At 39.8% G+C, this 27,496-nt stretch overlaps 1 protein-coding gene across 1 annotated transcript in view; it reads right to left on the bottom strand.

Annotated features, from left to right (window-relative positions):
- The window catches only part of COL6A5 (collagen type VI alpha 5 chain), a 130,590-nt gene that overhangs the window by 21,722 nt on the left and 81,372 nt on the right, over positions 1-27,496 (bottom strand). Inside the window, exon 37 of the mRNA XM_040247139.1 lies at positions 26,582-26,787. Within this exon, the coding sequence (XP_040103073.1) occupies positions 26,582-26,787 (206 nt within the window). The remainder of the gene's footprint in view (positions 1-26,581; positions 26,788-27,496) is intronic.

Below are 27,496 nucleotides of genomic sequence, written 5' to 3'. Positions count from 1 at the left end.
CCCCTAAAGAAAGTTCCTCACTGTTTCCATTGTTTCCCCATCTATTTGCCATGAAGTGATGGGACTGGATGCTGTGATCTTAGTTTTTTGAATGTTGAATTTTAAGCCAACTTTTTCACTCTCCTCTTTCACTTTCATCAAGAGGCTCCTCATTTCCTCTTTGCTTTCTACTATAATGGTGGTGTCATCTGCATATCTGAGGTTATGCATAGTTTGGTTTCAGGTCAGACAACAGGGAGGGAACACAGCCCTGCCCATCAACAGAAAATTGGATTAAGGATTTACTAAGCATGGCCCTGCCCATCAGAACAAGACCCACTTTCCCCCACAGTCAGTTTCTCCCGTCAGGAAGTTTCCATAAGCCTCTTATCCTTATCCCTCAGAGGGCAGATAGAATGAAAACCACAGTCACAGGAAAGTAATCAAACTGATCGCATGGACCACAGCCTGGTCTAACTCAATGAAATTATGAACCATGCCATGTAGGGCCACCCAAGATGGACGGGTCATGGTGGAGAGTTCTGACAAAACGTGGTCCACTGGAGAAGGCAAATGGCAAACCACTTCAGTATTCTTGCCTTGAGAACCCCATGAACAGTATGAAAGGCAAAAAGTTATGACACTGAAAGATGAACTCCCCAGGTCAGTAGGTGTCATTGAGGTACCAGACTTTTATCAATACATTCATAGTTATAAATCAGGATTTTACATATTAGGAGTGTGTTGAACATGTATGGATCTCCAATCCTCCACCAGGAACTTAGCTTCACATTCTTCTTGGAATTTTTTATCATATCAAATTCTTAATCAAATTACTAAATATAAAATTGGAAGTGCAGTCCAAAGCATAGATATTATATTTGTCTATGCAATAACAATGCTATGTAATATACTTTAACCCTAAAATACCAACAAAACCTCTTCTAGAGCTCTTGGCAATAGTGTATCAGGATCTGTGAATATTAGTTAAATGGACATTTCTTTCCTTTTGAGCTTACAACCCTGGAGTTGGCTAATCATTACGTGCTCTGTCACCAGAATCACTGCTTTGACTTAAAAAAAAAAAAAAAAAGGCCAATCGACATACTTAGTTAAAACATAAGAACAAATATTTCATGAATGTTCTGGTAGAAGAGGAAGAGGTAGAAATGAAAAAGAAGAAATTACAACTGACATCACAGAGATACAAAACATCATGAGATACCACAATCCACAGTTTCATGTCATACACACTACCATTTATTAAACAGGTAACTAATAAGGACCTACCGTATAGCACGAGGAACTCTACTCAACACTCTATAATGACCGATAAGGGAAAAGTATCTGAAAAGAGTGGATATATGTGTGTGTGTGATGTGTGCACGCTGCATTGCTTCAGTTGTGTCTGACTCTTTGGAACACCTAGACTGTAGCTGGCCAGGATCCTCTGTCCATTGGATTCTCACAGCAAGAATACTGGAGTCAGTTGCCATTTCCTTCTCCAGGGGACATTCCTGAGTCAGGAATCAAGACCATATCTCTTATGTCTCCTGTTCTTTACCACTAGCACTATCTGGGAAGCCAGATATACGTATATGTATAACTAACTCCCTTTGTTGTACAGCAGAAGCTAACACACACTGTAAATTCATTATACTCCAATGAATTTTTTTTTAAAAATCAGTTACATGTCCATAAAATAGACAACCTAGAAGAAATGGATAAGTTTCTAGAACTATGCAATTTTTCAATTGAATCAGGAAGAAATACACAGTCTGAATGGAGTGGTCACTAGCAGTAAAACTGAATTAGTCATTAAAAAAAACTCCCAGCAAACAAAAGCCCAGGACTGATCAGCCTCTTGGGGGAATACTACCAAACATACAAAGAAGTACTAATACCTATCCTTCTCAAACTATTCCAAAAAATTGAAGAGAAGGGTACACTTTCAAATTCATTCCACAAGACCACCATTATGCTCACACCAAAACCAGACAAAGACACACAAAAAAGAAACTTATAGGCCAATATCCCTGATGAATATAGATGCAAACCCCTCAATAAAATATTAGCAAGCCTAATTCAATAATACACAAAAAGGATCATACACTATGATCAAGTGGGATTTATTCTAGGGATGCAAGAGTGCTCAATATCCACAAATCAATCAGTATGATACACCACATTAACAAAAGGAATGATAAAAACCACATGATCACCTCAGCAGATGCAGAAAAAGCATTTGACAAAATTCAACATACAGCCATGATAAAAACTTCACAGCACAGGTTACTATCTCAATATTTTGTAATAACCTATATGGGAAAACAATCCTAAAAAGAACACATACACACATATAACTGAATGAGTTTGATGTACACCAGAAACTAATACAACACTTAAATCTCTAGACTTCAATTAGCAAAAATAAATTGAAAACAAAACAAAAATGTGGATATGGAGGAAGCATATCTCTACATAATAAAAGATAAGTTTTTCATAAGTTTGTCTCATTTGTGACAAACCCACAGCTAACATCATATGAAAGGTTGAAAAGCTGAAAGGTTTTATTTTAAATCCCCAGGAACAAGACAATGATGCCCACTCTTGACGCTTGTATTTAACATAGTATTGAAAGTCCTGGTGAGAGAAATCTCAAGAATAAGAAATAAAAGGAATCCAAATCGGAAGGGAAGAAGTAGAACTGTCACAATTTGCAGATGACATGATACTATATATAGAAAACTCTCTACCAAAACTATTAGGATAAATGAATTCAGTAAAATTGTATGATGCAAGACTAATATACAGAAATCTGTTATTTTTCTCTGCACTGATAGTGAACTATCAGAAAGAGAAAACAAGAAAACAATCTGTTTAAAATCACATCCAAAAGAATAAAATAGCTAGAAATAAACTTAACCAAGGAAGCTAAAGATCTATATCCTGAAAACTATAAAATGTTGATAAATGAAGGAAATTAAAGATGATACAAATAAATGGAAAATATCTCATGTTCATGAATTAGAAGAATTAATATTGTTAAAATGTCCGTACTATCCAAAGCAATCTATGGATTTAATGAATCTCTATCTCTATCTATGTTTAATGAATCTACGTCTACGTAGCTACCTACGTCTAAAAATCATTTTTCACAGAACTACAGTAGTCCTAAAATTCATATGAAACCACAAAAGACCCTGAATTGCCAAAGAAAGCTAGAAAAAGAACAAAGCTGGAGATACCATACTCACAGACTTCAGACTATACTACAAAGTTACAGTAATCAAAACAGCAAGGTACTGGCACAAAGACAGTCATATAGATCAATGAAGCAGAATAGAGAGCCCACAGATAAGCCCACACCCTTGTGGTCAGTTAACCTATCTATGACAAAAGAGGCAAGAATGCACAATAGAGAAAAGATAATCTCTTCAATGAGTGGTGCTGGGAAAACTGGACAGCTACATACAAAAACAATGAAATCAGGACATTTCCTCACACCATATACAAAAATAAAGTCAAAATCAGTTAAAGACTCAACTGTAAGGCCAGAAACCACAAAACTCCTATAAGAGAACATAGGCTACATACTCTTTGACATAAGTTGTAGATATAATTTTTGGATCTGGCTCCTAAGGCAAAGCAAGAAGAAAGCAAAAATAAAGAAATGGGACATAATTAAAATGAAAAGCTTTTGTACAGCAAAGGGAACCACTGACAAAGCAAAAAGACAACCTACTGAATAGGAGAAAGTATTTAGAAATGGTATAAATGATAAAGGGTTAATATTCACAACATACAAACAGCTCATACAACTCGATATTAAAAAACAACTCAGTGAAAAAAATAAACAGAAGGCAAGGAGACCTTTGTATAAAGATGACATACAGATGGCCAACGGGCACGGAAAAGATGCTCAACATTGCTAATCATCAGAGACATATAGATCAAAACCACAGTGAGATATCCCTTCACACCTGTCAGAATGGCCATCATCAGAAAGTCCACAAATAACAAACTCTTAGAGGAAAATATAGGCAGACCACTCTCTGACATAAACCACAGCATCATCTTTTAAAATCTACCTCCCAGAATAATGGAAATGAAAGCAAAAATAAACAAATGGAACCCACTGAAACTCAAAAGCTTTTGCATATCAAAGGAAACAATGAACAAAATAAAAAGACAACTCACAGATTGGGAGAAAATGTTTGCAAATGATGTGACTGATAAGTAATTAGTCTCCAAAGTTTACAAACAGCTTATGACACTTAATAGCATTAAAACAAACAAGCCACTCAAAAAATGGGCAGAAGACCTGAAGAGACATTTCTCTATAAAGGGTATACACATCACCAATAGGCATGTTGAAAGGTGTTCAAAATTGCCAGTCGTTTGAGAAATGCAAATGAAAACTACAATGAGATTTCACCTCATACTGGTCAGAATGGTTATCATCAAAAAAAATCTACAAACAGAAAATTCTAGATATGGTGTGAAGAGAAGGGAACCCTCTTGCAGTTGTTGGTGGGAATGTAAATTGGTAGAGCCACTATGGAGAACAGCGTGGAGGCTCCTTATAAAACTAAAAACAGAGCTACCATATGAACCTACAATCCCACTCCTGGGCATATATCCAAAGGAAAACATGGCCCCAAAAGATACATGCACCCCAGTGTTCACTGCAGCACTGTTTATGATGGCCAAGACATGGAGACAACCCAAATGTCCACTGACAGAGGAATGGATAAAGAAGATGTGGTGCATAGACACAGTGGAATATTACCCACCACTAAAAGCTGAGTGCCGAAGAATTGATGCTTTTGAACTGTGGTGTTGGAGAAGACTCTTGAGAGTCCCTTCGACTGCAAGGAGATCCAACCAGTCCATTCTGAAGGAGATCAGTCCTGGGTGTTCTTTGGAAGGAATGATGCTAAAGCTGAAACTCCAGTACTTTGGCCACCTCAGGAGAAGAGTTGACTCATTTTTAGACTCTGATGCTGGGAGGGATTGGGGGCAGGAGGAGAAGGGGACGACAGAGGATGAGATGGCTGGATGGCATCACGGACTCGATGGACGTGAATCTGAGTGAACTCTGGGAGTTGGTAATGGACAGGGAGGCCTGGCATGCTGCAATTCATGTAGTCTCAAAGAGTCGGACACGACTGAGTGACTGAACTGAACTGAACTGAACTGAACTGAAAAGGAATGAAACAAGGCCATTTGCAGCAAAATGGATGGACGGAGAGCATGTTATACTGAGTGAAGTAAGTCAGACAGAGAAGCAGAAATATCATATCGCATTCCTTATATGTGGAATCTAAAAAGAAATGATACAAATGAACTTACTTACAAGACAGAAACTCACAGACTTAGAAAATGAACTCATGTTTGCCAGGGGGAAGGGATAGTTGAGGGCTTCGGGAAGGTCATGTATACACTGCTATATTTAAAATGGATAACCAACCAAAAAACTATTGTGTAGCACATGGAATTTTGCTCCATGTCATGTGCCAGCCTGGATGGGAAGGGGGTTTGGAGGAGAACGGATACACATATATGTATGACTGAGTCCCTTCACTGTTCACCTAAAACGATCACAACATTGTTAATTGGCTATATCCTAATACAGAATGCTTTTGGTGTTAGAAAATAAATAAATAAAGTAAAAATGCCTTTTAAAAAAGTCCACAAATAACAAATGCTGGTAAAGACATGAAGAAAAGAGAACTCTTCTACATGGCTGGTGAGAATATAAACTGGCATAGTCAGTATGGAAAAGAGTATGGGGGTTCCACCAAAAAAAACAGAAACAGAACCACCATGTGATCCGGAAATCCCACTTCTGAGTATGTATCTGAGGAAAGGAAAGACACTAGTTCAAAAAAACACATGCACCCTGATGTTCATAGCAGCAATATTTACAATAGCTAATTTATGGAAGCAACTTAAGTATCCATCAACTGATGAATGTATTATATATATAATACATGGAAATATTTCATGAGAAATGCTGGGCTGGATGAAGCACAAGCTTAGAATCAAGATGGCCGGGAGAAACACCAATAAACTCAGATATGCTGATGACACCACCCTTAAGGCAGAAAGCAAAGAAGAACTAAAGACCCTTTTGATGAAAGTGAAAGAGGAGAGTGAAAAAGTTGGCTTATTTGTTCAGAAAAATAAGATCATGGCATCTGGTCCCATCACTTCATGGCAAATAGATGGGGATATATAGAGACATATTTCACTTCTAAAATCTCTAAAAATCTTATTTAAAGGATTAAAATGAGAATAAAAGAAGCTAAGTGCTGAACTCTAAAATTTAGCCAAACACTAAATAATCACTTAAAATTATTCTGAGTCTAAAGTATCTTACTTGGAAAGATTGGGCCTTAAAAAAATTTTTTTCAATAATAGCGAAGTCTGGTAGAAGTGTGGCTAAAGAATACCTATCACTCAGAGCAATGCTGTGTATTTTCTGGTAATGTCACCAAGCCAAATACTCATCTCCAACTCTGTGGATAAATTCCTTGGAATGGAAGAGGAGGAAGGGCTGACTCACTTGAGAGGAATGAGGGACCCAGCTGGATTTCCAGGGAAGCGCCCCCAGAGATTAGTCTAATTTTGCATCCACAGGGCTGAGTGTGGTCCAGCACCTTTCAGGAGAAGTGGAGGTGGAAAGGGAATTTAGGGAGGAAGGAGCATCTACAGGGCTGGACCATCTGGATGGGGATTGCGATTCTGCGGAGCTATGATGCCTTTCATGGTTGTGGGAAATCTCAAGATATGCACAAGTTATCTTGTGATCTGCCTTGGATTTGTCCAGTGGCCAGAATCAGTCATGTGTTCTCCAACAGGCAAGCCACACAGACAATGCTGCTGCTGAATATGTACTTTTCTGTCCACATGGACTGCAAAAGACATTTTTCAACTTCACCTTTTTTTTTGTAAGGCTTCCCATGAGACTGGCAATGCTTTCAATTTCAATTCTTCCATTTTCTGAGTGTTGAATGAGCTTCAGAGTTTGTGCTCAGCTCCATGCCCATCTCCTCTCATTTAATATTCCACATAGCACTGTGAGGGTAAAATTATCATCATGCCCATTTTACAGATGAGCAAGCTGAGGCTTGGAGGGAGCAAGTGACTTGGCCAAGAAGTGATAGTCTATCAGCAGGAGAGGCAGGATTTGCACCCAGCTTTGTTTAACTCCTTCAGAAGACCTGGTTATCAGATTTGAGTGTGGAGCAAAGACATTAAGGAACACATTAACCATCTAGCCAAAGGCCCCAGGACCCGGTTTAAAGAACCCAGGTCTTGGTCAATGCTATTCTTTCTGATCGAAACTACTAAAGAAAGTTTTCTTTCAAAACTAGGCAACTAAATAAATTTTCCATATTTTCTTCCCTAGGCCTTATGGAGCAATGGGTATGAGCTGAATCTTTGGAGTTTGAGGCTCATTTAAACCATTTTTTTAGCTCTGTGACCCTGAGTCTCTTCCATGCCTCTGTTTCATTCTTTTAAAATATATAGCCTACAACGTGAGAGACCCGGGTTCAATCCCTGGGTTGGGAAGATCTCCTGGAGAAAGAAATAGCAACCCACTCCAGTATTCTTGCCTGAAAAATCCCATGGACAGAGAAGCCTGGTAGGCTACAGCCCATAGGGTCGCAAAGAGTTGGACACAACTGAGTGACTTCACTTTTTGCACTTTCATAATAATAAACTATAACCTTATGTTTTTTCAGAAAATTAAGTAAAATTTTCACAGTGCCAAGCATATCCTAAGTACTCTATAAATATAATATTTAGAGGGAAAAAAAAAAAACAAATAGAAGTCTCAGACATTTGAAAATCCTACCTATGATACTGTCTTCTGCAAGCCAGAATTTCCCCAAAATGCAAAGCCACTTGGTGTTAGCGGAACACAAGGGACATGCATTCAAGCCCATTCTGTTGTGTTCACACATACTTAACTGGGGAGGAGCTGTGATTTACATGCCTCTCCATTTAATGCTGTCACCCCAGGTCGGTCTGGTGAGGTCACTAGTGAAGCTACAGGATGGAGCACGTGTGTGTGTCTCTGACTGTGTGTCACTAACTTTATGCCAAAGGGAAATAGAGACCTATTTTTAAATCCCTTGTTTTGTTGAATGAATTCCTCTCTTCCCCGTTTGCCTGAACAAGCAGGAGTCTTGGTCCTAAAATAAATTTCATCTTTTTCCCAGAAGACAGAACAAATACCGCTAGGCTGTGACTTTTCTAGCTGGCACCATGTCCACAGGACTGACTCGTGCTGTCCACACCACACTCTGAAACCACAATCTGCAGAAAGGCCCTAGCACACTGAGAAAACTGATGCAAGCCTTGAAGTGAAGTTGCTCAGTCATGTCCGACTCTTTGCAACCCCATGGATTGTAGCCCAACAGGCTCCTCCATCCATGGGATTCTCCAGGCAAGAATACTGGAGTGGGGTGCTGTTTCCTTCTCCAGGGGTTCTTCCTGGCCCAGGGATCGAACCTGGGTCTCCCGCATTGCGGGCAGACGCTTTACAATCTGAGCCGCCAGGGAAGCCTTAGGGGTCATTTATACCCAGACCTCCCGGATCCGTCACTAGATATCCTTTAATTATCACTGAAGTACAGTTGATTTACAATGTTGTGTTAGCTTCAGGTGTACAGCAAAGTGATTCAGTTATACACAATTATCATAGATTATTGCAAGGTGTTGAATGTAGTTCCCTGTGCTATACAGCAGATCCTTGATATTTATCTATTTATGTATAAATTTATATTATATATATGTGTGTATATTTTAATTACAACTCCTTCTTTATCCCTCCCCCTTTGGTAACCATAAGTTTGTTGTCTGTCTGTGAGTCTGCTTCTGTTTCATGAATAAGTTCATCTGTCTCATATTTTAGATTCCACATGTAAGTGATATATTTGTCTTTGTCTGGCTTACTTTATTAAGTATTATCATCTCTAGGTCCATCCTTCTTGTTGTGAATGGCATTATTTCATTCTTTTTTTATGGCTAACATTATATTCTATATGTGTCTATATATATAATGTGTATGTATATAGTATATGTATAATGTCTGTATATATATATATAATGTGTATATACATCTATAATATGTGTATATATAATGTGTATATACATATGTAATGTATGTGTATATATGTAATGTATGTGTATTATATATATAATGTTTATATATAGATAATGTGTGTCTATATATATACATCACATATATATCACATCTTTTTCACCTATTCATCTGTCTATGGACATTTAGGTTGCTTCCATGTCTTGGCTATTGTATACAGTAGCACCATGGTTTTAATGGTGTTATTTTGTGCTCTGACCTCTGGATGCGTTTATAAGCAGTTTATAAAGCCAATTTATTCCGGTCTATGTCCTCTAAATGAGCTATAAGCAGGAATTTTAAAAAAATTAAATTAAAATCTAGAACTTGAGTTGTACCACTAAAATTAAAAATAATTTTCCCAATGATGACATGATACTCCTCAAATTTAGCAACTGTATATATTTCCTTATTTGTAAATGCAGACAATGTCCTTGCCAGACAACACGGCTTGCATTGTTAAAAGTTAGCATTTGGGGGCGGGGGGCAGCTTTCAATATGGTGGAGGAGTAAGACGGAGCAGTCACCTTCCTTCCCACAAAATCAAAAACACATCTCTGTGGAACAATTCCTACAGAACACCTTCTGAACAAGAGCACATTACTCCAGACTCCCAAAAAGGCAAGCCAGTCTCCCCAGGAGGGGTAGGGCAAAAGATAAAGAAAAGGGACAAAGGATTTCAGAACAGGGACCTGCACCCCAGGGAGGGGGACGCGAAGCAGGAAGTGTCTCTGCACATTCAGAAACTCCCTCACAGGCAGGGATGGGCAGGGGAGCTTCAGGACCTTCGAGGGGACTCAGCAGCAACAGGCGCTCAGAAGGCAAAACAGAGAGAATTCACCACAGAGATCGTTGCTGACCAGCACTTCCCAGCAGAGAAGCAGTCTGCACACCCACTGAGGTGAATGGGGGCTGGGTGCTGAGGGTGCAACCCCAGGGAGAGGACCAGGATTGAATGCTGTGAAGATACTCTGAAGGGCCTGGTACAACAGAGTGGAGGGAGTCCTGGGAAAAGCCTGGGACTCCCAGAGAGATCTCTAACTCCCCATGCTTTCAGATCTCAGGAACTCATCTTTGTGAATCCAGGCCACAGCTGTGAACTGTGCAGCCGCAGGAGTAGATACGCCCAGCTGCTGCCAAAGCCAGCGAGAGCATCAGAGGCACACTAGGTGTGAGTGCAGCACATGGTCCAGAGCTGCTGCTGCTAAGTCACTTCAGTCGTGTCCGACTCTGTGCGACCCCAGAGACAAGGCTCCCCCATCTCTGGGAGTCTCCAGGCAAGAACACTGGAGTGGGTTGCCATTTCCTTCTCCAATGCATGAAGGTAATAAGTGAAAGTGAAGTTGCTCAGTCGTGTCCGACTCTTAGCGATCCCATGGACTGCAGCCTACCACGCTCCTCCGCCCATGGGATTTTCCAGGCAAGAGTACTGGAGTGGGTTGCCATTGCCTTCTCCGATGATCCAGAGAGGGGAATGCAAGCCAACTGGCCACGGCCAAAGCCAGGGCGAGTGCCTGAGGCAGAGGCAAAACGTCGCCACTGCGGCCCCAACCCCAGAGGTATCAGCTGTCACCAAGCCATGAGCGGGCACAGCTACTGCGCACACCTTCCTAGGAGCCTATGTAACTGGCCTCTGTCAAGGGACACATGACTCAGGGCCGACTCCCTTGGGAGAGCACATGACCCGCCTCAGACTGGAGCAACTTCCCGCAGGCCTCGGCTGCAGAAGGCGCTCCCCAAACACCCCAGTTACAGCTTTCACAACCCTCTCTCTCCCTGGCCTGACTGAGCGAGTGAGCCCTAGTAAACTGCTACTTGGACCCTCTCTGATCTGGGAGGGAAACAGACACTGAATGGTGGCCTACAAGCAGAGGCAGGCCCCAAACCAAAGAGAGGCACGAGCAGCCGTGTGAGCAAAGGGAAGAAAGGGGATTTGTTCATGGAGCCACAGATGCATAGGATTAAATCCCTGCAATGAGCCTGAGACTGTGAACTCTGGGGGCAATTATGGGGTTTGGGAGCAAGTACAAACTGGAGTAAGGCCAAGTCTGAGTCTGAGCTGACCACACAGCAGGTCTAGAGAGCTGCCTAGAAAACTGGAGGACTTCCTGATTAGGCAGACTGGCTGGAGCTCACTGTGTGGAGAGAACAATGGAGGACTCAGGAGGACATTCTTCTTACTACCACTTTCTCCATATATATTTTCTTTTTCATCTTTTGTATTATTCTAATGTTACTCTTTCTTTATTAATCCTTTAATTTTTATTTTTTGATGCAATTTTTCCCTTTTAAAACATTTTATTTCTAAATAAAATTATTTCTTTTTTTCTGTTTTTACAGTACTTTTTAGTTTTTATTGCATATATTTCCATGCTTTTGATTTTGTATTTTTGCTAATCTAGCTTATAGTATTAATTACCACTTAAGGCTTGATTGCTGTCTTCTTTTTTGATTCATGTTTTTATTCTTTTTTTCCTCTCTTCTCCTTGTGTGTGAGCTTCTTTGGGTGTTCTTGGATGTTGAGTGTTGCTTTCACCATTTTTCTTGGGGTTTTGTCCTCTCTGCTGTGTGGATTGTGGAGTCTTGGTGCTGCAGTAAGGAGTAGGCCTGAACCTGCAAGATGGGAGACCCCAGCCCAGGACTTTGTACCACCAGAGAACTTTTGACCCCATGCAACATTAACCAGTGAGAATTCTCCCAAAAGCTTCCCTGTCAACACTAACACCAGCCCCCTGCAAAGGCCGGAGAGCTCCAGTGCCAGACGCCACACACCAAACCTTCAGCAAAACAGGACCACGACCCCGCCCATAACCAGACAGGCTGCCCAAAGCCATACCAAGCGCATAGACACCTCCCAAACACACTACTGGAAATGGCACTGCTCTGCAGAGAGACAAGATCCAACTCCAACCACCAGAACATAGGCACAAGTCCCCCAACCAGGAAGCCTTCACAAGGTACTGGTTCAGCCCCACCCATGGTGGGCAGGCTCAACAAATAAGAGGAACTACACCCTTGCAGCCTGCAGAAGGGAGACCCCTGGCACAGTAAATCAAACAGAAGGAAAGACAGACGAACATGCAGCAAATGAGGAAGCATGGGAAAAACCCACAAGACCAAACAAATGAAGAGAAAACAGGCAGTCCACCTGAAAAAGAATTCAGAGCAATGATAGCAAAGATGATCCAAAACCTTGAAAATAAAATGCAGGCACAGATAAACAGAATGGAGGCACAGATTGAGGAGACAGAAGAAATGTTTAACAAAGGCCTAGAAGAAATAAAGAATAGAAAATCAGCAATGAACAACTGAGACTTTTTTAAAAATGCACTAGAGGGAACCAATAGCAAAATAACTGAGACAGAAGAATGGATAAGTGAGCTGGAAGATAGAATGCTGGAGATAACTGAAACAGAGGAGAATAAAGAAAAAAAATAAAAAGAAATGAGGACAGTCTCAGAGACCTATGGGACAACACTAAGCACACCAACATTCGAAGTATAGGCATCTCAGAAGAAGAGAAAAAGAAAGGGTATGTGAACATATTTGAGATTATAGTCAAAAACTTTCTTAATGTGGGAAAGGAAATAGCCACCCAAGTCTAGACCCCTAGAGAGTCCCAGACAGGATAAATCCAAAGTGAAACACACCAAGACACATAATAATCATATTAATGAAAATTAAACACAAAGAAAAAATATTAAAAAGCAGCAAGGGAAAAGCAACAAATAACATACAAGGGGATCCCCATAAGGCTAACAGCTGACCTTGCAGTAGGAACTTGCAGGCCAGAAGGGAGTGGCAGGATATACTTAAAGTGATTTTTTAAAAAAAAACCCTACAACCAAGATTACTCTAACAGATAAGCAAAAGTTAAGAGAATTCAGCACCACCAAACCAGCTAGAGGAAAAATGCTAAAGGAACCTCTCTACACAGCAAACACAAGAGAAAGAAAAGACCTACAAAAACAAACACAAAACAATAAAGTAAATGGTAATAGAATCACACATAAAATAATCACCTTAAATGTACAGATTGGATGAATGGATACAAAAACAAGACCCCTATATTTTGTGCCTACAAGAGACCCACTTCAGATCTAAGGATACATACAGACTGAAAGTGAGGGCCTGGAAAAAGATATTCCATGCAAATGGAAATCAAAAGAAACTGGGAATAACAATATTCATATCAGATAAAATAGACTTTAAAATAAAGATCATTACAAGAGATAAGAAAGGACACTACATGATGATCAAGGCATCAATTCAAGAAGAATGTATAATAATTATAAATATATATGGACAAGACTCTTGAGAGTCCCTTGGACTGCAAGGAGATCCAACCAGTCCATTCTTAAGGAGATCAGCCCTGGGATTTCTTTGGAAGGAATGATGCTAAAGCTGAAATTCCAGTACTTTGGCCACCTCGTGCGAAGAGTTGACTCATTGCAAAAGACTCTGATGCTGGGAGGGATTGGGGGCAGGAGGAGAAGGGGATGACAGAGGATGAGATGGTTGGATGGCATCCCCGACTCGATGGACATGAGTTTGGATGGACTCCAGGAGTTGGTGATGGACAGGGAGGCCTGGCGTGCTGCAGTTCATGGGGTTGCAAAGAGTTGGACACGACTGAGCGTCTGAACTGAACTGAACTGATGTGTACAACATAGGAGGATCTCAATACATGAGGCAAATGCTAATAACTATTATTTTTCCATGTTAGTCACAGCCAGGAAAATTATATATAATATATATATATTAAGCCTTGTTTGATGACTGATCCAGACAGCAAAAAAGTACTTATTTTTAAGAAGATAGAGATTTTTAGAAAGGCTTATTCAGTTTAGCATATATATATATATATGTTATGTTATCATATATGTGTATGCATATGTATACCTGTGTAGAAGCACCTGAAGAGTGTGTCTTCACAGAAAACTGGTTAGTTTTTTTTTTTAATAGTATTATCCATCAATTGTGGCAAATTGAAAAATACAAATGGAATAGAAAGAAAATCACCGGGAGTGTCTCTTATTATGTTAATGGTTTGCTGTAGCTCAGATGGTAAAGAATCTACCTGTGATGCAGGAGACCCAGGTTCAATCCCTGGGTCGGGAAGATCCTCTGGAGAAGGGGATGGCAAGCCACTCCAGTATTCTTGCCTGGAGAATCCCATGGACAGAGGAGCCTGGAGGGCTACAGTCTTTGGGGTCACAAAGAATTGGACATGACTGATCGACTAACACCACTACTACTAGCTGTTAAAGAGGGAATTGATAGTAACACAGTAACAGGAGGGGACTTTAACACCCCACTTACCCCAATGGACAGATCATCCAGACGGAAAATTAGTAAGAAAAGACAAGCTTTAAAGGATAAATTGAACCAGATGGACCTAATTCATATCTACAGGACATTTCATCCAAAAACAGTAGAGTTCACTTTTTTCTCAAGTTCACATGGAACATTCTCCAGGATCGATCACATCTTGGGTCACAAATTAAGCTGTGGTAAATTTTTTTAAAAACTGATCTTGTAACAAGCATCTTTTCTGACCACAGTGCTATAAGATTAGGTATCAAGTATAGGAAAAAAAAACACACACAAATATATGGAGAATAAATAACCAAGAGTTATTTATTATGAATAACCAAGAGTTCAGTGAAGAAACAAAGAGGGAATAAAAAAAAAAAAAACTAGAAACAAATGACAATGAAAACCTGTCATCTCAAAACCTGTGGGATTCAGTAAAAGCAGTGCTAAGAGGGAAGTTCACAGCAACGCAAACCTACCTCAAGAAAGAGGAGAAACATCAAATACACATCATGTTACAACTTAACATTTCATCTAAAGCAATTAGAAACAGAAGAACATAAAAACTCCAAAGTTAGTAGAAGAAAATAAATCATACAGATCTGAGCAGAAATAAATGAAAAAGAATGAAAGAGACAATAGCAAAAATCAATAAAACCAAAAGCGTGTTCTTTGAGAAGATTAAAAAAAAAAAGACAAATCATTAGCCAAACTCTTCAAGGAAAAAAGAGTCAACCCAATAAAATTAGAAATGAAAAAGAAAAAATTACAACAGACAACACAGAAATACAATGTATCATAAGAGGTTACTACAAGCAACTATGTGCCAATAAAATGCACAACCTTGAATAAATGGACAAATTTTTAGAAAATTAAAACTTTTCAAGACTGAACCAGAAAGAAATAGAAAATATGAACAGACCAATCACAAGAACAGAAATCAAAACTGTAGTAAAAAATCTTCCAACAAGCAAAAACCTCGGGCCAGATGGTTTCACAGGCAAGTTCTATGAAAAATTTAGAGAAGGGCTAACACATATCTTGCTCAACCCTTCCAGAAAATTGCAGAGGAAGGAAAATTGCCAAACTCATTCTACTAATCCACAATCATCCTGATACCAAAATAGACCACACACACAAAAAAAAATCACACACTAGTGTCACTGATGAATACATATGCCAAAATTCTCAACAAAATTCTAGGAAACAGGGTCCAAAAATACATTAAAAAGATGATGCATCATGACCAAGTAGGCTCTATCCCAAGGATGCAAGAATTCTTCAATATACACAAATCAATCAATGTGATATACTATATTAGCAAACTGAAAGATAAAAATCACATGGTCATCTCAATAGATGCAGAGAAAACTTTCGACAAAATTCAATTCTCATTTATGATTAAAAAAAAAACCCTCTAGAAAGTAGGCATAGAAGGAACATAGTTCAACAAAATAAAAACCATATATGATAAATCCAAAGCAAACATTATTCTCAGTGGTGAGAAACTGAAAGCATTTTTTCTGAGATCAGGAACAAGACAAGGGTGCCCACTCTCACCACTGTTATTCAACATAGTTTTGGAAGTCCTAGCCACAACAACCAGAGAATAAAAAGAAATAAGAGGAATCCAGATTGGAAAAGAAGTAAAATTCTTACTGTTTGCAGATATTGTACATAGAAAATACTAAAAATATCACCAGAAAATTACTAGAGCTAATCAAGAATATAGTAAAGTTGCAGGATATAAAATTAATACAGTAAAGTTGCAGAATATAAAATTAATAGTGTATCAGAAATTCCTAGCTTTCCTATATACTAACAATGAAAAATCAGAAAAAGAAATTAAGGAAACAATCCCATTCACCACTGCAACAAAAATAAAATGCCTAGGAATAAACCTACCTAAAGAGATGAAAGACCTGTATACAGAAAACTATAAGTCACTGATGAAAGAAATCAAAGACAACACAAACAGATGGAGAGATATACCAGGCTTTTGGATTGGAAGAATAAATATTTTGAAAATGACTCTATTACCCAAAGCAATCTACAGATTCAATGTAATCTTTATCAAACTACCAGTGGAATTCTTCACCAGAACTAGAACAAAAAAGTTCACAATGTATATGGAGACACAAAAGATCTGAATAGTCAAAGCAATCTTGAGAAAGAAAAACTGAGCTGGAGAAATCACCCTTCCTGACTTCAGACTATACTACAAAGCCACAGTCATCAAGACAGTATAGTACTAGCAGAAAAACAGAAGCATAGACCAAGGGAACAAGATAGAAAGCCCAGAGATAAACCCACACATCTATGGGCAACCTGTCTTTGACAAAGGAGGCAAGAATGTACAATGGAGAAAAGACAATCTCTTCAATGAACAGTGCTAGGAAAACTGTACAGCTAACATATAAAAGAATGAAACCAGAACATTTTCTAACACCATACAAAAAAAGAAACTCAGAATGGATTAAAGACTTTAATATAAGGCCAGAAATGATAAAGATCTTAGAGGAAAACAGTTGGCAGTACATTCTTCGACATAAATTACACCAATATCCTCTTTGACGCATCTCCTAGTGTAAAGGAAATTAAAATGAACATAAACAATGTAACCTAATAAAAGGTCAGAGCTTTAAAAGTTCAAAGCAAAGGAAACTATAACGATTAAAAGACAACCCTCAGAACAGTAGAAAATAATTGCAGATGAAACACCTGAACAAAGGATTACTCTCCAAAATATGTAAGCAGCTCATACAGCTCAATATCAGAAAAACAAACAGCCTAGGAAAAAAACAGGCAGATTTAAGCAGACATTTCTCCAAAGAACACATACACATGGCTAATAAATACATGAAAAATGCTCAACCAGCGCTTATTACAAAAATGCAAATTAAACTAAAATGAGCCATCAGTTCACCCCAGCCAGAACGGCCATTATCAAAAGATCTACAGACAAATGCTGGAGAAGATGTGGAGACAAGATGTGGAACCCTCCTATACTCTTAGTGGGAATGTAAAGGAAAGTTATGACCAACCTAGATAGCATATTGAAAAGCAGAGACATTACTTTGCCAACTAAGGTCCGTCTAGTCAAGGCTATGGATTTTCCAGTGGTCATGTATGGATGTGAGAGTTGGACTGTGAAGAAAGCTGAGCACCGAAGAATTGATGGTTTTGAACTGTGGTGTTGGAGAAGACTCTGGAGAGTCCCTTGGACTGCAAGGAGATCCAACCAGTCCATTCTGAAGGAGATCAGTCCTGGGTGTTCTTTGGAAGGAATGATGCTAAAGCTGAAACTCCAGTACTTTGGCCACCTCATGCAGAGTTGACTCATTGGAAAAGACTCTGATGCTGGGAGGGATGGGGGGCAGGAGGATAAGGGGACGACAGAGGATGAGATGGCTGGATGGCATCACGGACTCGATGGACGTGAGTGTGAGTGAACTCTGGGAGTTGGTGATGGACAGGGAGGCCTGGTGTGCTGCGATTCATGGGGTCGCAAAGAGTCGGACACGACTGAGCGACTAAACTGACTGAACTGAACTGAAACTGATATAACCTTAATGGAGAACAGTATGGAAATTTCTTTAAAGACCAGGAATAAATCCACCATGCACTGCTGCTGCTAAGTCGCTCCAGTCGTGTCCGACTCTGTGCGACCCCATAGACGGCAGCCCACCAGGCTCCCCCGTCCCTGGGATTCTCCAGGCAAGAACACTGGAGTGGGTTGCCATTCTCACTCCTGGGCATGAACCCTGAGAAAGCCAAAATTCTAAAAGACACATGTACTCCTATGTAAACTGCAGCACTATTTTCAATAGCCAGGACATGGAATCAGCCTAGCTGTCCATCTACAGATGAACAGATAAAAAAGATATAGTACATATATACAACGGAATACTACTCAACCGTGAAAAGAGTGAATCAGAGTCAGTTCTATGGAGCTGGATGAATACATAGTGTATACACAGTGAACGGAGTCAAAAAGAGAAAAGCAAGTATCGTATATTAACACACATATGTGGAATCTAGAAAAGCGGTACTGGTGAACTTAGTGGAGAATGACTTGTGGACACAGAGAGGGAAGGAAAGGGTGGGACGAACTGAGAGAACAGCACTGACATACATACACTACCATGTGTAAAAGAGACAGTGGGAAGCTGCCGTATAACACAAGGAGTCCAGCCTGGCGCTCCGTGGCGACCTGGAGGAAAGGGATGGGAGGAGGGGAAACAGGCTCAAGAAGGAGAGGACATAGGTATAATTATGGCTGATTCAAGCTGTTAGACAGCAGAAACCAACGCAACATTGTAAAGCAATTTTCCTCCAATTAAAAAAAATTTAAGAGTTTAGCATTTTTGTGGAAATGGGCATGGGTTTGAATTCTGGCTCTGCTGCTTATAATTTGTGCTTGTGGTTCTTTGCATTCGTGTCCTCATCTGTAAAATATAATAGTCATTATAATAATAATAGATTTTTGGGGGTAAGGATGAAATGAAGTCATGTATTCATTTATAAAGAGTTTAGCACGATGACTGGTATGTAGTTTCACATAGTAAATAAGCAGTAACTTATTACTATTATTGAAGTGAAGTGAAGTCGCTCAGTCGTGTCCGACACTTTGCGACCTGTGGACTGTAGCCCACCAAGTTCCTCCGTCCATGGGATTCTCCAGGCAAGAATACTGGAGTGGGTTGCCATTGCCTTCTCCAGGGGATCTTCCGAACCCAGGGATCGAACCCAGTTCTCTCATATTGCAGGCAGATGCTTTAACCTCTGCACCACCAGGGAAGCCGTATCCTACCCAGAACTGTTGCAACCTGAGAGCCAGGCGTCCCCGGGTCAGGGTGCAGATCTCCAGGCAGGCTGAGGCGTGACAGCCACCTAGAGATCAAATCCCTGGGCTTAGTTACTATTATTCCTAATGCATTGTTCCATCAAGTGAGACAGTGTATGCATTGCTGAAATCAATATTGGTCCCCAAAGCATGCCATCTGCACTGTTTAGAACTGCATGCTTTCTAACTTGTATTAGGCATTTATTTTTTGTACACAGAGTATACTCTATGAGATTATAGTCTTTTAAGACAGGGTCTCTGTCTGAATCTTTTTTTTTTTTTTAATCTCTCTAAGACTAGCACGGAGTTTAATTCAGAAAAGGAGCCAAATACATATTTGCTGCATTAGTATTCATAGGAAATTCACTTGAATGCTTGGCATAGTCCTTTCCTATAGTAAGCCCTGGTGTCCCTGGTGGCTCAGACAGGAAGAATCTGCCTGCAACGCAGGAGACACTGGTTTGATCTCTGGTTTGGGAAGGTACCCTGAAGAAGGGAATAGCTTACTTGGTCCAGTATTCTTGCCTGGAGAATTCCAAGGGCTGTGGAGCCTGGAAGGCTACAGTCTATGGGGTCGCAAAGAGTTGGACACGACTGAGTGACTAACACATACCAATGGTAAGGGTTACCACTGCTTCCTCCACAGCCACCACTAACAAGACCCAATTATTGCTTCAGCTATCCACATTTTATTCCATTATCAAAGAGTCCCGATGAAAAAAGTGTTGCTAACACTGTAGGACATTGCTTTAGTAATTGCAACAAATGATTGCATAAGACCCACAGAAAGCAACCTGTGAAGTCAAATCATCCACGTATCTTGAACTCTCAGTTCACATTAGTTCTGCTATACTCAAAATCTTCAAGGAAGTCACCCAAACTGTAATAACTATACAATAAATTCCCAAATAAAAGTGAATGTCACAACCTGTCTACAGTTTAATATGAACAGAAGACTCAGTTTATCTCCCAAAGAGCATCCAGATGGTTGAGATGTCCTAAAGCATTCATGAGACATGTCGCTACAGTTCAGACACAACCGCAATTCTACCACTGACCTCTTCTGCACATGTACTAATATGAAAGTAGGATGTTCAGCTAGGGGACGGTTTTAAGTTCTGGGTGACTCGGAAGCCAATTCTGCTGCATTTCAGTACAGATTTCAGTGTAGCAGAAGATATATGTATTCAAATTCAACACATAACAGCAAAAATTGGAAGCAAGCTAAGTGTCCAAGAGGTAAACAGTTAAGTATGTTCCTTCACTGAGAGAAACATTACGAGAGCACAGAAAAATCAGTATGAAGCTTGCAGCAATATGTAAAATGTATAACATATGTGAAAAGCAGGATATGTAACTGAAATAAACTATGTAAACCTGTGTGTGTGTGTGTGTGCACTCAGTTATGTCCAACTCTTTGTGACCCCAAGGACTGTAGCCCACCAGGCTCCTCTGTCCATGGGGTTTCCCAGGCAAGAGTACTGGAGTGGGTTGCCATCTGCTCCTCCAGGGGATCTTCCTGACCCAGGGATTGAATCCACGTCTCCTGTATCTCCTACACTGCCAGGTGGGTTCTTTACCACTGAGCCGCCTGGGAAGCCCATGTAAGCATACGTGCCAAAGAATGTATTCCACACACAAACATCTCAGTTTGCTAAATCGTTTGATTTGTGACTGTAATAAAATTTTATATGGTATGATAGCATCTGTATAATTTTTCTTAAAAACTAGCAGAATCCTAAGGATGTACTGGGAAACTGTGGACAGTGTGTAGAAATCATGTGTCCTATACTGAACTAGTCTTTTGGTTTCACAATCTTGAGGGCATGGAGTTTCTCCTAACAGGGTTTCTTTCACTAGTGACACTCTGATGGATAATGCTTTGTTGTGAGGGAATGTCCTGTGCGCACTGCAGGGTGCTAAGCAGTATCTGTGGCCTCTACCCACTAGCTGCCAGTAGCACCTTCGGTTATGAAAACTAAAGTGTCTCCAGACACTTCAATATGCCTCTTAGGGTGGAGTGGGATGGAATCGCCTCCAGGTGAATTTGCAAGAGCTAAGCCCTAAATGAGGTTTCAGAGCTGACATGACTTGGTGACTGAACAACCACAACCACAAATCACTAAACACCTTTCCAGCTTTACTACCTTACGATTGATTCAAAGTAAAACGATACATTGGCTTTAAAAAAAAAAAAAAAAAGCTGACTATAGATCACGTTAGAGATCTATAGTCAAGTTAGAGAAATATTGGACCAACCAAAAAATTTGTTTGGTTGTTACAGCAAAATCCAAATGAAATTTTTGTCCAACCCAAGAAAAACATAAAGTAAAATCCAAGCAAATTCCCTTGTGAACAACTCCAGACTAGTTTTAAGACGGAAGTGTTCCTTCTCATTACTTAATAAAATTCATTGAAAAGAACATCAGTTGAAGTTGTCCTAAGGCCAGGGACCACCTAAAGCTATGAGTGAGCCCTAGGCTGAGTTTGGATTGGTATTTCACATTTTAAAAAATTATCCTGTCCCCGTTTAATCTTGACAGTAAACTAATCATGCCTTAAGTATTAATTAACACAGCATCTTTAATGAAAGTGCTAGGCTCACCATTGGGTTGGAGAAGGCAATGGCAACCCCCTCCAGTACTCTTGCCTGGAAAATCCCATAGATGGAGGAGCCTGGTGGGCTGCAGTCCATGGAGTTGCTAAGAGTCGGACACGACTGAGTGAATTCACTTTTACTTTTCACTTTCATGCATTGGAGAAGGAAATGGCAACCCACTCCAGTGTTCTTGCCTGGAGAATCCCAGGGATGGGGGAGCCTGGTGGGCTGCCATCTATGAGGTCGCACAGAGTCAGACACGACTGAAGCGACTTAGCAGCAGCAGCAGCAGCACCATTGGGTCAACAGCTGAATTTAATTAGAATTAAACCATCATTTTTCATTACATAATTCCAAAGAACTATGTGTAATCCATTGGTGAGTAATTAAGAGGAACTGAATTTTCCAAGGAATTTTTATATTGTGGAGGTCTTGGTCAAAATGTGTAATGGTATCACTGCTGCTGCTACTGCTGCTAAGTCGCCTCAGTCGTGTCTGACTCTGTGCGACCCCATAGACGGCAGCCCACCAGTCTCCCCCATCCCTGGGATTCTCCAGGCAAGAACACTGGAGTGAGTTGCCATTTCCTTCTCCAATGCATGAAAGTGAAAAGTGAAAGGGAAGTCGTTCAGTCGCGTCCAACTCTTCTCGACCCCATTGACTGCAGCCTACCAGGCTCCTCCATTCATCAGATTTTCCAGGCAAGAGTACTGGAGTGGGGTGCCATTGCCTTCTCTGATAATCTCTACATATTTGGATCTTAAAAATATTTTGTTAGATAGATATTAAATGAATAGATGGGTGGATAAATATTCAGTGTTCTTAGATGAGTAAAATAAAATTATAATCCAGTTCACCTGGATCCCTTTGGCAATGGGCATTCTTCTGTTCTGTGATACTATCAGTAGTTACTCAGTTTATTTTAGCTGAGAGCACAGAGCAGCTCTGGCACACTAAAGTGGTAGCATGCACAGTGGTTCTTAAACTTCAGCCAAAGGGCTGAGCCCCACCTCCCCAGTTTCTGCTCAGCAGAGCCAGGACGAGTGCAGTTCTAGGTTCCAGGTGGTGCTTATGCTGCTGGTTTACAGATATGCTTTGAGAAGGACAGTGGATCTCAAAATCGAGTACCTACAGAAATTACCTAGGGTGGTTATAAAACCACACACCCCACTAAATACGAAGCAGTCGTACTGAGAAGGGCTTAGGAATCTGTGCTTAGGAGTTTCCAGGTAATTCTGATACAAATTGTCTTTGAGCTGCTGTAAAAGGCAATGCCAAAGAATGCTCAAACTACCACACAACTGCACTCATCTCACACGCTAGTAAAATAATGCTCAAAATTCTTCAAGCCAGGCTTCAGCAATATGTGAACCGTGAACTTCCTGATGTTCAAGCTGGTTTTAGAAGAGGCAGAAGAACCAGAGATCAAATTGCCAACATCCTCTGGGTCATGGAAAAAGCAAGAGAGTTCCAGAAAAACATCTATTTCTGCTTGATATGCCAAAGCCTTTGACTGTGTGGATCACAAGAAACTGTGGAAAATTCTGAAAGAAATGGCAATACCAGACCACCTGACCTGTCTCTTGAGAAATTTGTATGCAGGTCAGGAAGCAACAGTTAGAACTGGACATGGAACAACAGACTGGTTCCAAATAGGAAAAGGAGTATGTCAGGGCTGTATATTGTCACCTTGCTTATTTAACTTCTATGCAGAGTACACCATGAGAAAAGCTGGGCTGGAAGAAGCACAAGCTAGAATCAAGATTGCCGGGAGAAATATCAATAACCTCAGATATGCAGATGACACCACTCTTATGGCAGAAAGTGAAGAGGAACTAAAAAGCCTCTTGATGAAAGTGAAACAGGAGAGTGAAAAAGTTGGCTTAAAGCTCAACATTCAGAAAACGAAGATCATGGCATCTGGTCCCATCACTTCGTAGGAAATAGATGGGGAAACAGTGGAAACAGTGACTGACTTTATTTTTCTGGGCTCCAAAATCACTGCAGATAGTGATTGCAGCCATGAAATTAAAAGACGCTTACTCCTTGGAAGGAAAGTTATGACCAACCTAGACAGCATATTAAAAAGCAGAGATATTACTTTGTTAACAAAGGTCCATCTAGTCAAGGCTATGGTTTTTCCAGTGGTCATGTATGGATGTGAGAGTTGGACTATGAAGAAAGCTGAGCACAGAAGAATTGAGCTTTTGAACTGTGGGTTGAAGACTCTTGAGAGTCCCTTGGACTGCAAGGAGATCCAACCAGTCCATCCTAAAGGAGGTCATTGGAAGGACTGATGTTGAGGCTGAAACTCCAATACTTCAGCCCCCTCATGCGAAGAGCTGACCCTTTGGAAAAGACCCTGATACTGGGAAAGATTGAGGGCAGGAGGAGAAGGGGACGGCAGAGGATGAGATGTCTGGATGGCATCAGTGAATCGATGGACATGGTTTTAGGTGGACTCCAGGAGTTGGTGATGGACAGGGAGGCCTGGCGTGCTGTGATTCATGGGGTCACAAAGAGTCGGACATGACTGAGTGACTGAACTACTGAAATGAACTGAACTGAACTGAAGGAGTGGAGAGGACCAGGAAAGAAGAGGGAATTAAAGAAGAATTGGAAACCAGAGTAGAGAGGAAGCAGCAGAGGGAGAGGAGTACGTAAAGAGACAGTGGTTGTGTTTCTTATGAAAGAGAGTGATGCGCAACTCATTGCCAGCTACAGTACTCTGGGAACTCTAAAAATTCTTGAATGGTTAAGATTCCTGACTTCCGCAGGGCTCTCAGTTCAAGGGCACAAAAATTAGCTACTGACCACGTGGATCACATTATAAATGAGCATATGCATAGCATATGGATGGTATCAACCTTTTATTTGTGCAATACGTCCGGAACGTATCAAAGCTCATCTCTTGGTGACTAAACAAAATATCTGAACTACAATTTATTCTCCTTGAGGATGGAACATTATACAGAAAGTTCTTAGCAGCTTTTAACAACTAGCTAACAATGATTTTAAAGAGAAAAAAACAGAAAGATAAGAATAGTACAAAGTCCCTAGACAACAATGATGATCTGATACTCAGATTTATTATAAAGGAATATATATATATATATATGTTATCCATAGGTCTGAGACTCTGTTTCCAGGAAATTACAACTTGACATAAACCTCTACGGAACTCTCAACACACTTCAACCCACTGCAAGAGAAATTGTGCAAGGTGGGGATAAGAGAAAATTGACAGTTTTCCCTATAGAGCCATGCAACAATTATATCTTCAGCCAAATTAGACCTTAAACTGGTACTTTCATGAGTATCCCCATTCCCAGACATCTGAAAAACCAAGTGAAAAGTCTTTCTATTATTACTGAACAATGTTCATTAAAGATGGCTACAAAGATGAGTTTCTTTGTTTTTTTCCCTTAAGTATCCAATTATTTCTGCCTTTCTTGAAAAGGTGCACACTTATGAATTATCAGACTTTAAAGTGCTTACCTCTAACCATACTATCACAAATGACCATTCAGTATTTCAACACTGCCAAGAGAACTTCTCTTTCTGGTTTTAAAACTTGAGCATGATAAATTCCTGTGCCTTGAGAACTGTTTTAATTCCCATATCATTAAAATGAATACCCCAAATTAACTGCATTCATTAAGAAAAACAATTTTTTGTTCTCTTCTTTAAGCTATGTCTATATAATGATAATATCTGTTTTAAATAAGCAATGCACATACTTGAATACCCTAAAGCCAAGGGACTATGTACATACAGTTTTACCCCATTACCTTTTTTAAAAAGTCTTATTTTTCACCTAGTGATTGATTGACTTTTAAATTCTGAATTCTAGCTTCTATAAAGGAAATTTTAGTGATTTTTAAAGCTAAAATTCAAACATATATATTTCAGAAATAGGGAGAAATATGGGGACATGAGAACTGAGCCTAAAGAAAAGAACATTTATTTATCCAAGGGAGTCACTAAGAATCAGTATTCTTCATTCTTGTGAATAACCAGCATGCGATTGGCCCCCTTTTCTTTCAAACTTGCATATGCTAACAATACACATGATGCTTATGGTATAATGCGTTAAATGTTTGCACTCTGGCCAAGCGAGCATTTTGGAAGAATCCAGATGCATAGATGGAATAGCTGAACAGTCTGTTTAGAATGTCACCCTTTAAAATGAAAATAAAGCCAAAATTCTATGTATCTGATTTGTCTGAAACTATTAAACTCTGACAAAAAGCATTTCTGCTTTGCCATTAAAATGGCAGTGGGGTATTTAATTGATTTCCAATGGAGGGAAAAAAACCTTATTCCTTCTTATACAATCACAAATTCTGGGGCACTGGCCAGGCCAACTTTTAAAAGTTATTTTAATTCCACCTTTGCCATGTTATTTCTCTATATTGCCTCCTTCTACATCACACTACCTAAATTGTGGCTTCTAGAGAAATCTTAAGTTTGGTGAGAATATCAGGGACGTTTCTTAGGGCTCACCAGTGATTTCAGAGTGGTACCTGTGACCGTTTAAATCTTCAAGTCAAATAAAAACAGCAGTTGTAGCCACCATCTTGAACTTGAAAAAAAGTTGCTTTTTATACCAGGCTTGTTTATTTGATTCTCTATTAGTGTTAAAGAAGATCAAGTTATTCAGTATAACTTTTCATTTCCTTACCAGATGTGAGACTTGCAATTGCTTCAGAATCCCAGTCTTTTTCATACTTAGTCATTAATTTCTGTGGCATAAGCATCTGGCTTGGAATGTAAACCAAATGGCTGCTTCCGTTGTCCTCCAATACCAAAGATGAATCTCTCTGAGCGCTCAATTCCTGGCCAAGGATGTTCTCTCCTGAAGAAATCTCATAAGGTGTGGGAGTAAATCTAGAAGATAAAAAGGAAGGTTTTAGGTGAACTAAAACTTTAGGAAAAGTTTAAACTTCAGGGAAGTTTTAGTTTTATTTGTATTGGGGGAATGCAAACAAAACATCCCAATGATTTAATATGGTTACTTAATTATTTCTTAGAAAGATAGTTGGGTGTTAAAAATCTAAGCTTATTTCAATCAAATAATTCATTAAGATTCATTATACTACAGGGGAATTCTACTAAACATGTAGAGAAGAACTAATACCTATCCTTCTTAACCTATTTGAAAATATTCAAGAGGACAGAACACTCCCAAATTCATTCCACAAGGCCACCAATATCCTGAAACCAAAACCAAAGACACTCCAGAAAAAAAGAGAAAATTATATGCCAATATCTTGGATGAGTATAGGGTGCAAAACTTCTCAACAAAATGTTAGCAAACTGCATCCAATAGTATATAAAAGCATCATAAACCACATGTCAAGTTAGATTTATTCCAGGGACATAAGAATGGCTGAAAGTACACAAATCAATCAGTGTGATATACCACATTAACAGAAGGAAAGACGTAAAATCACATGATCATCTCAATGTATGCAGAAAAAGCATTTAACGAATTCAACCTCCATTCATGATCAAAGAGGGCATAGAAGGAACATGTCTTAACATAATAAAGACCATTTATGACAAATCTGCAGCTAACATCATATGCAATGGAGAA

This window comes from Oryx dammah, unplaced genomic scaffold (genome assembly GCF_014754425.2).
Source record: "Oryx dammah isolate SB20612 unplaced genomic scaffold, SCBI_Odam_1.1 HiC_scaffold_2, whole genome shotgun sequence".
Lineage (NCBI taxonomy): Eukaryota > Metazoa > Chordata > Mammalia > Artiodactyla > Bovidae > Oryx > Oryx dammah.
Note: the sequence above shows the minus strand (reverse complement) of the source record. Positions and strands in the feature narration are given on the sequence as shown.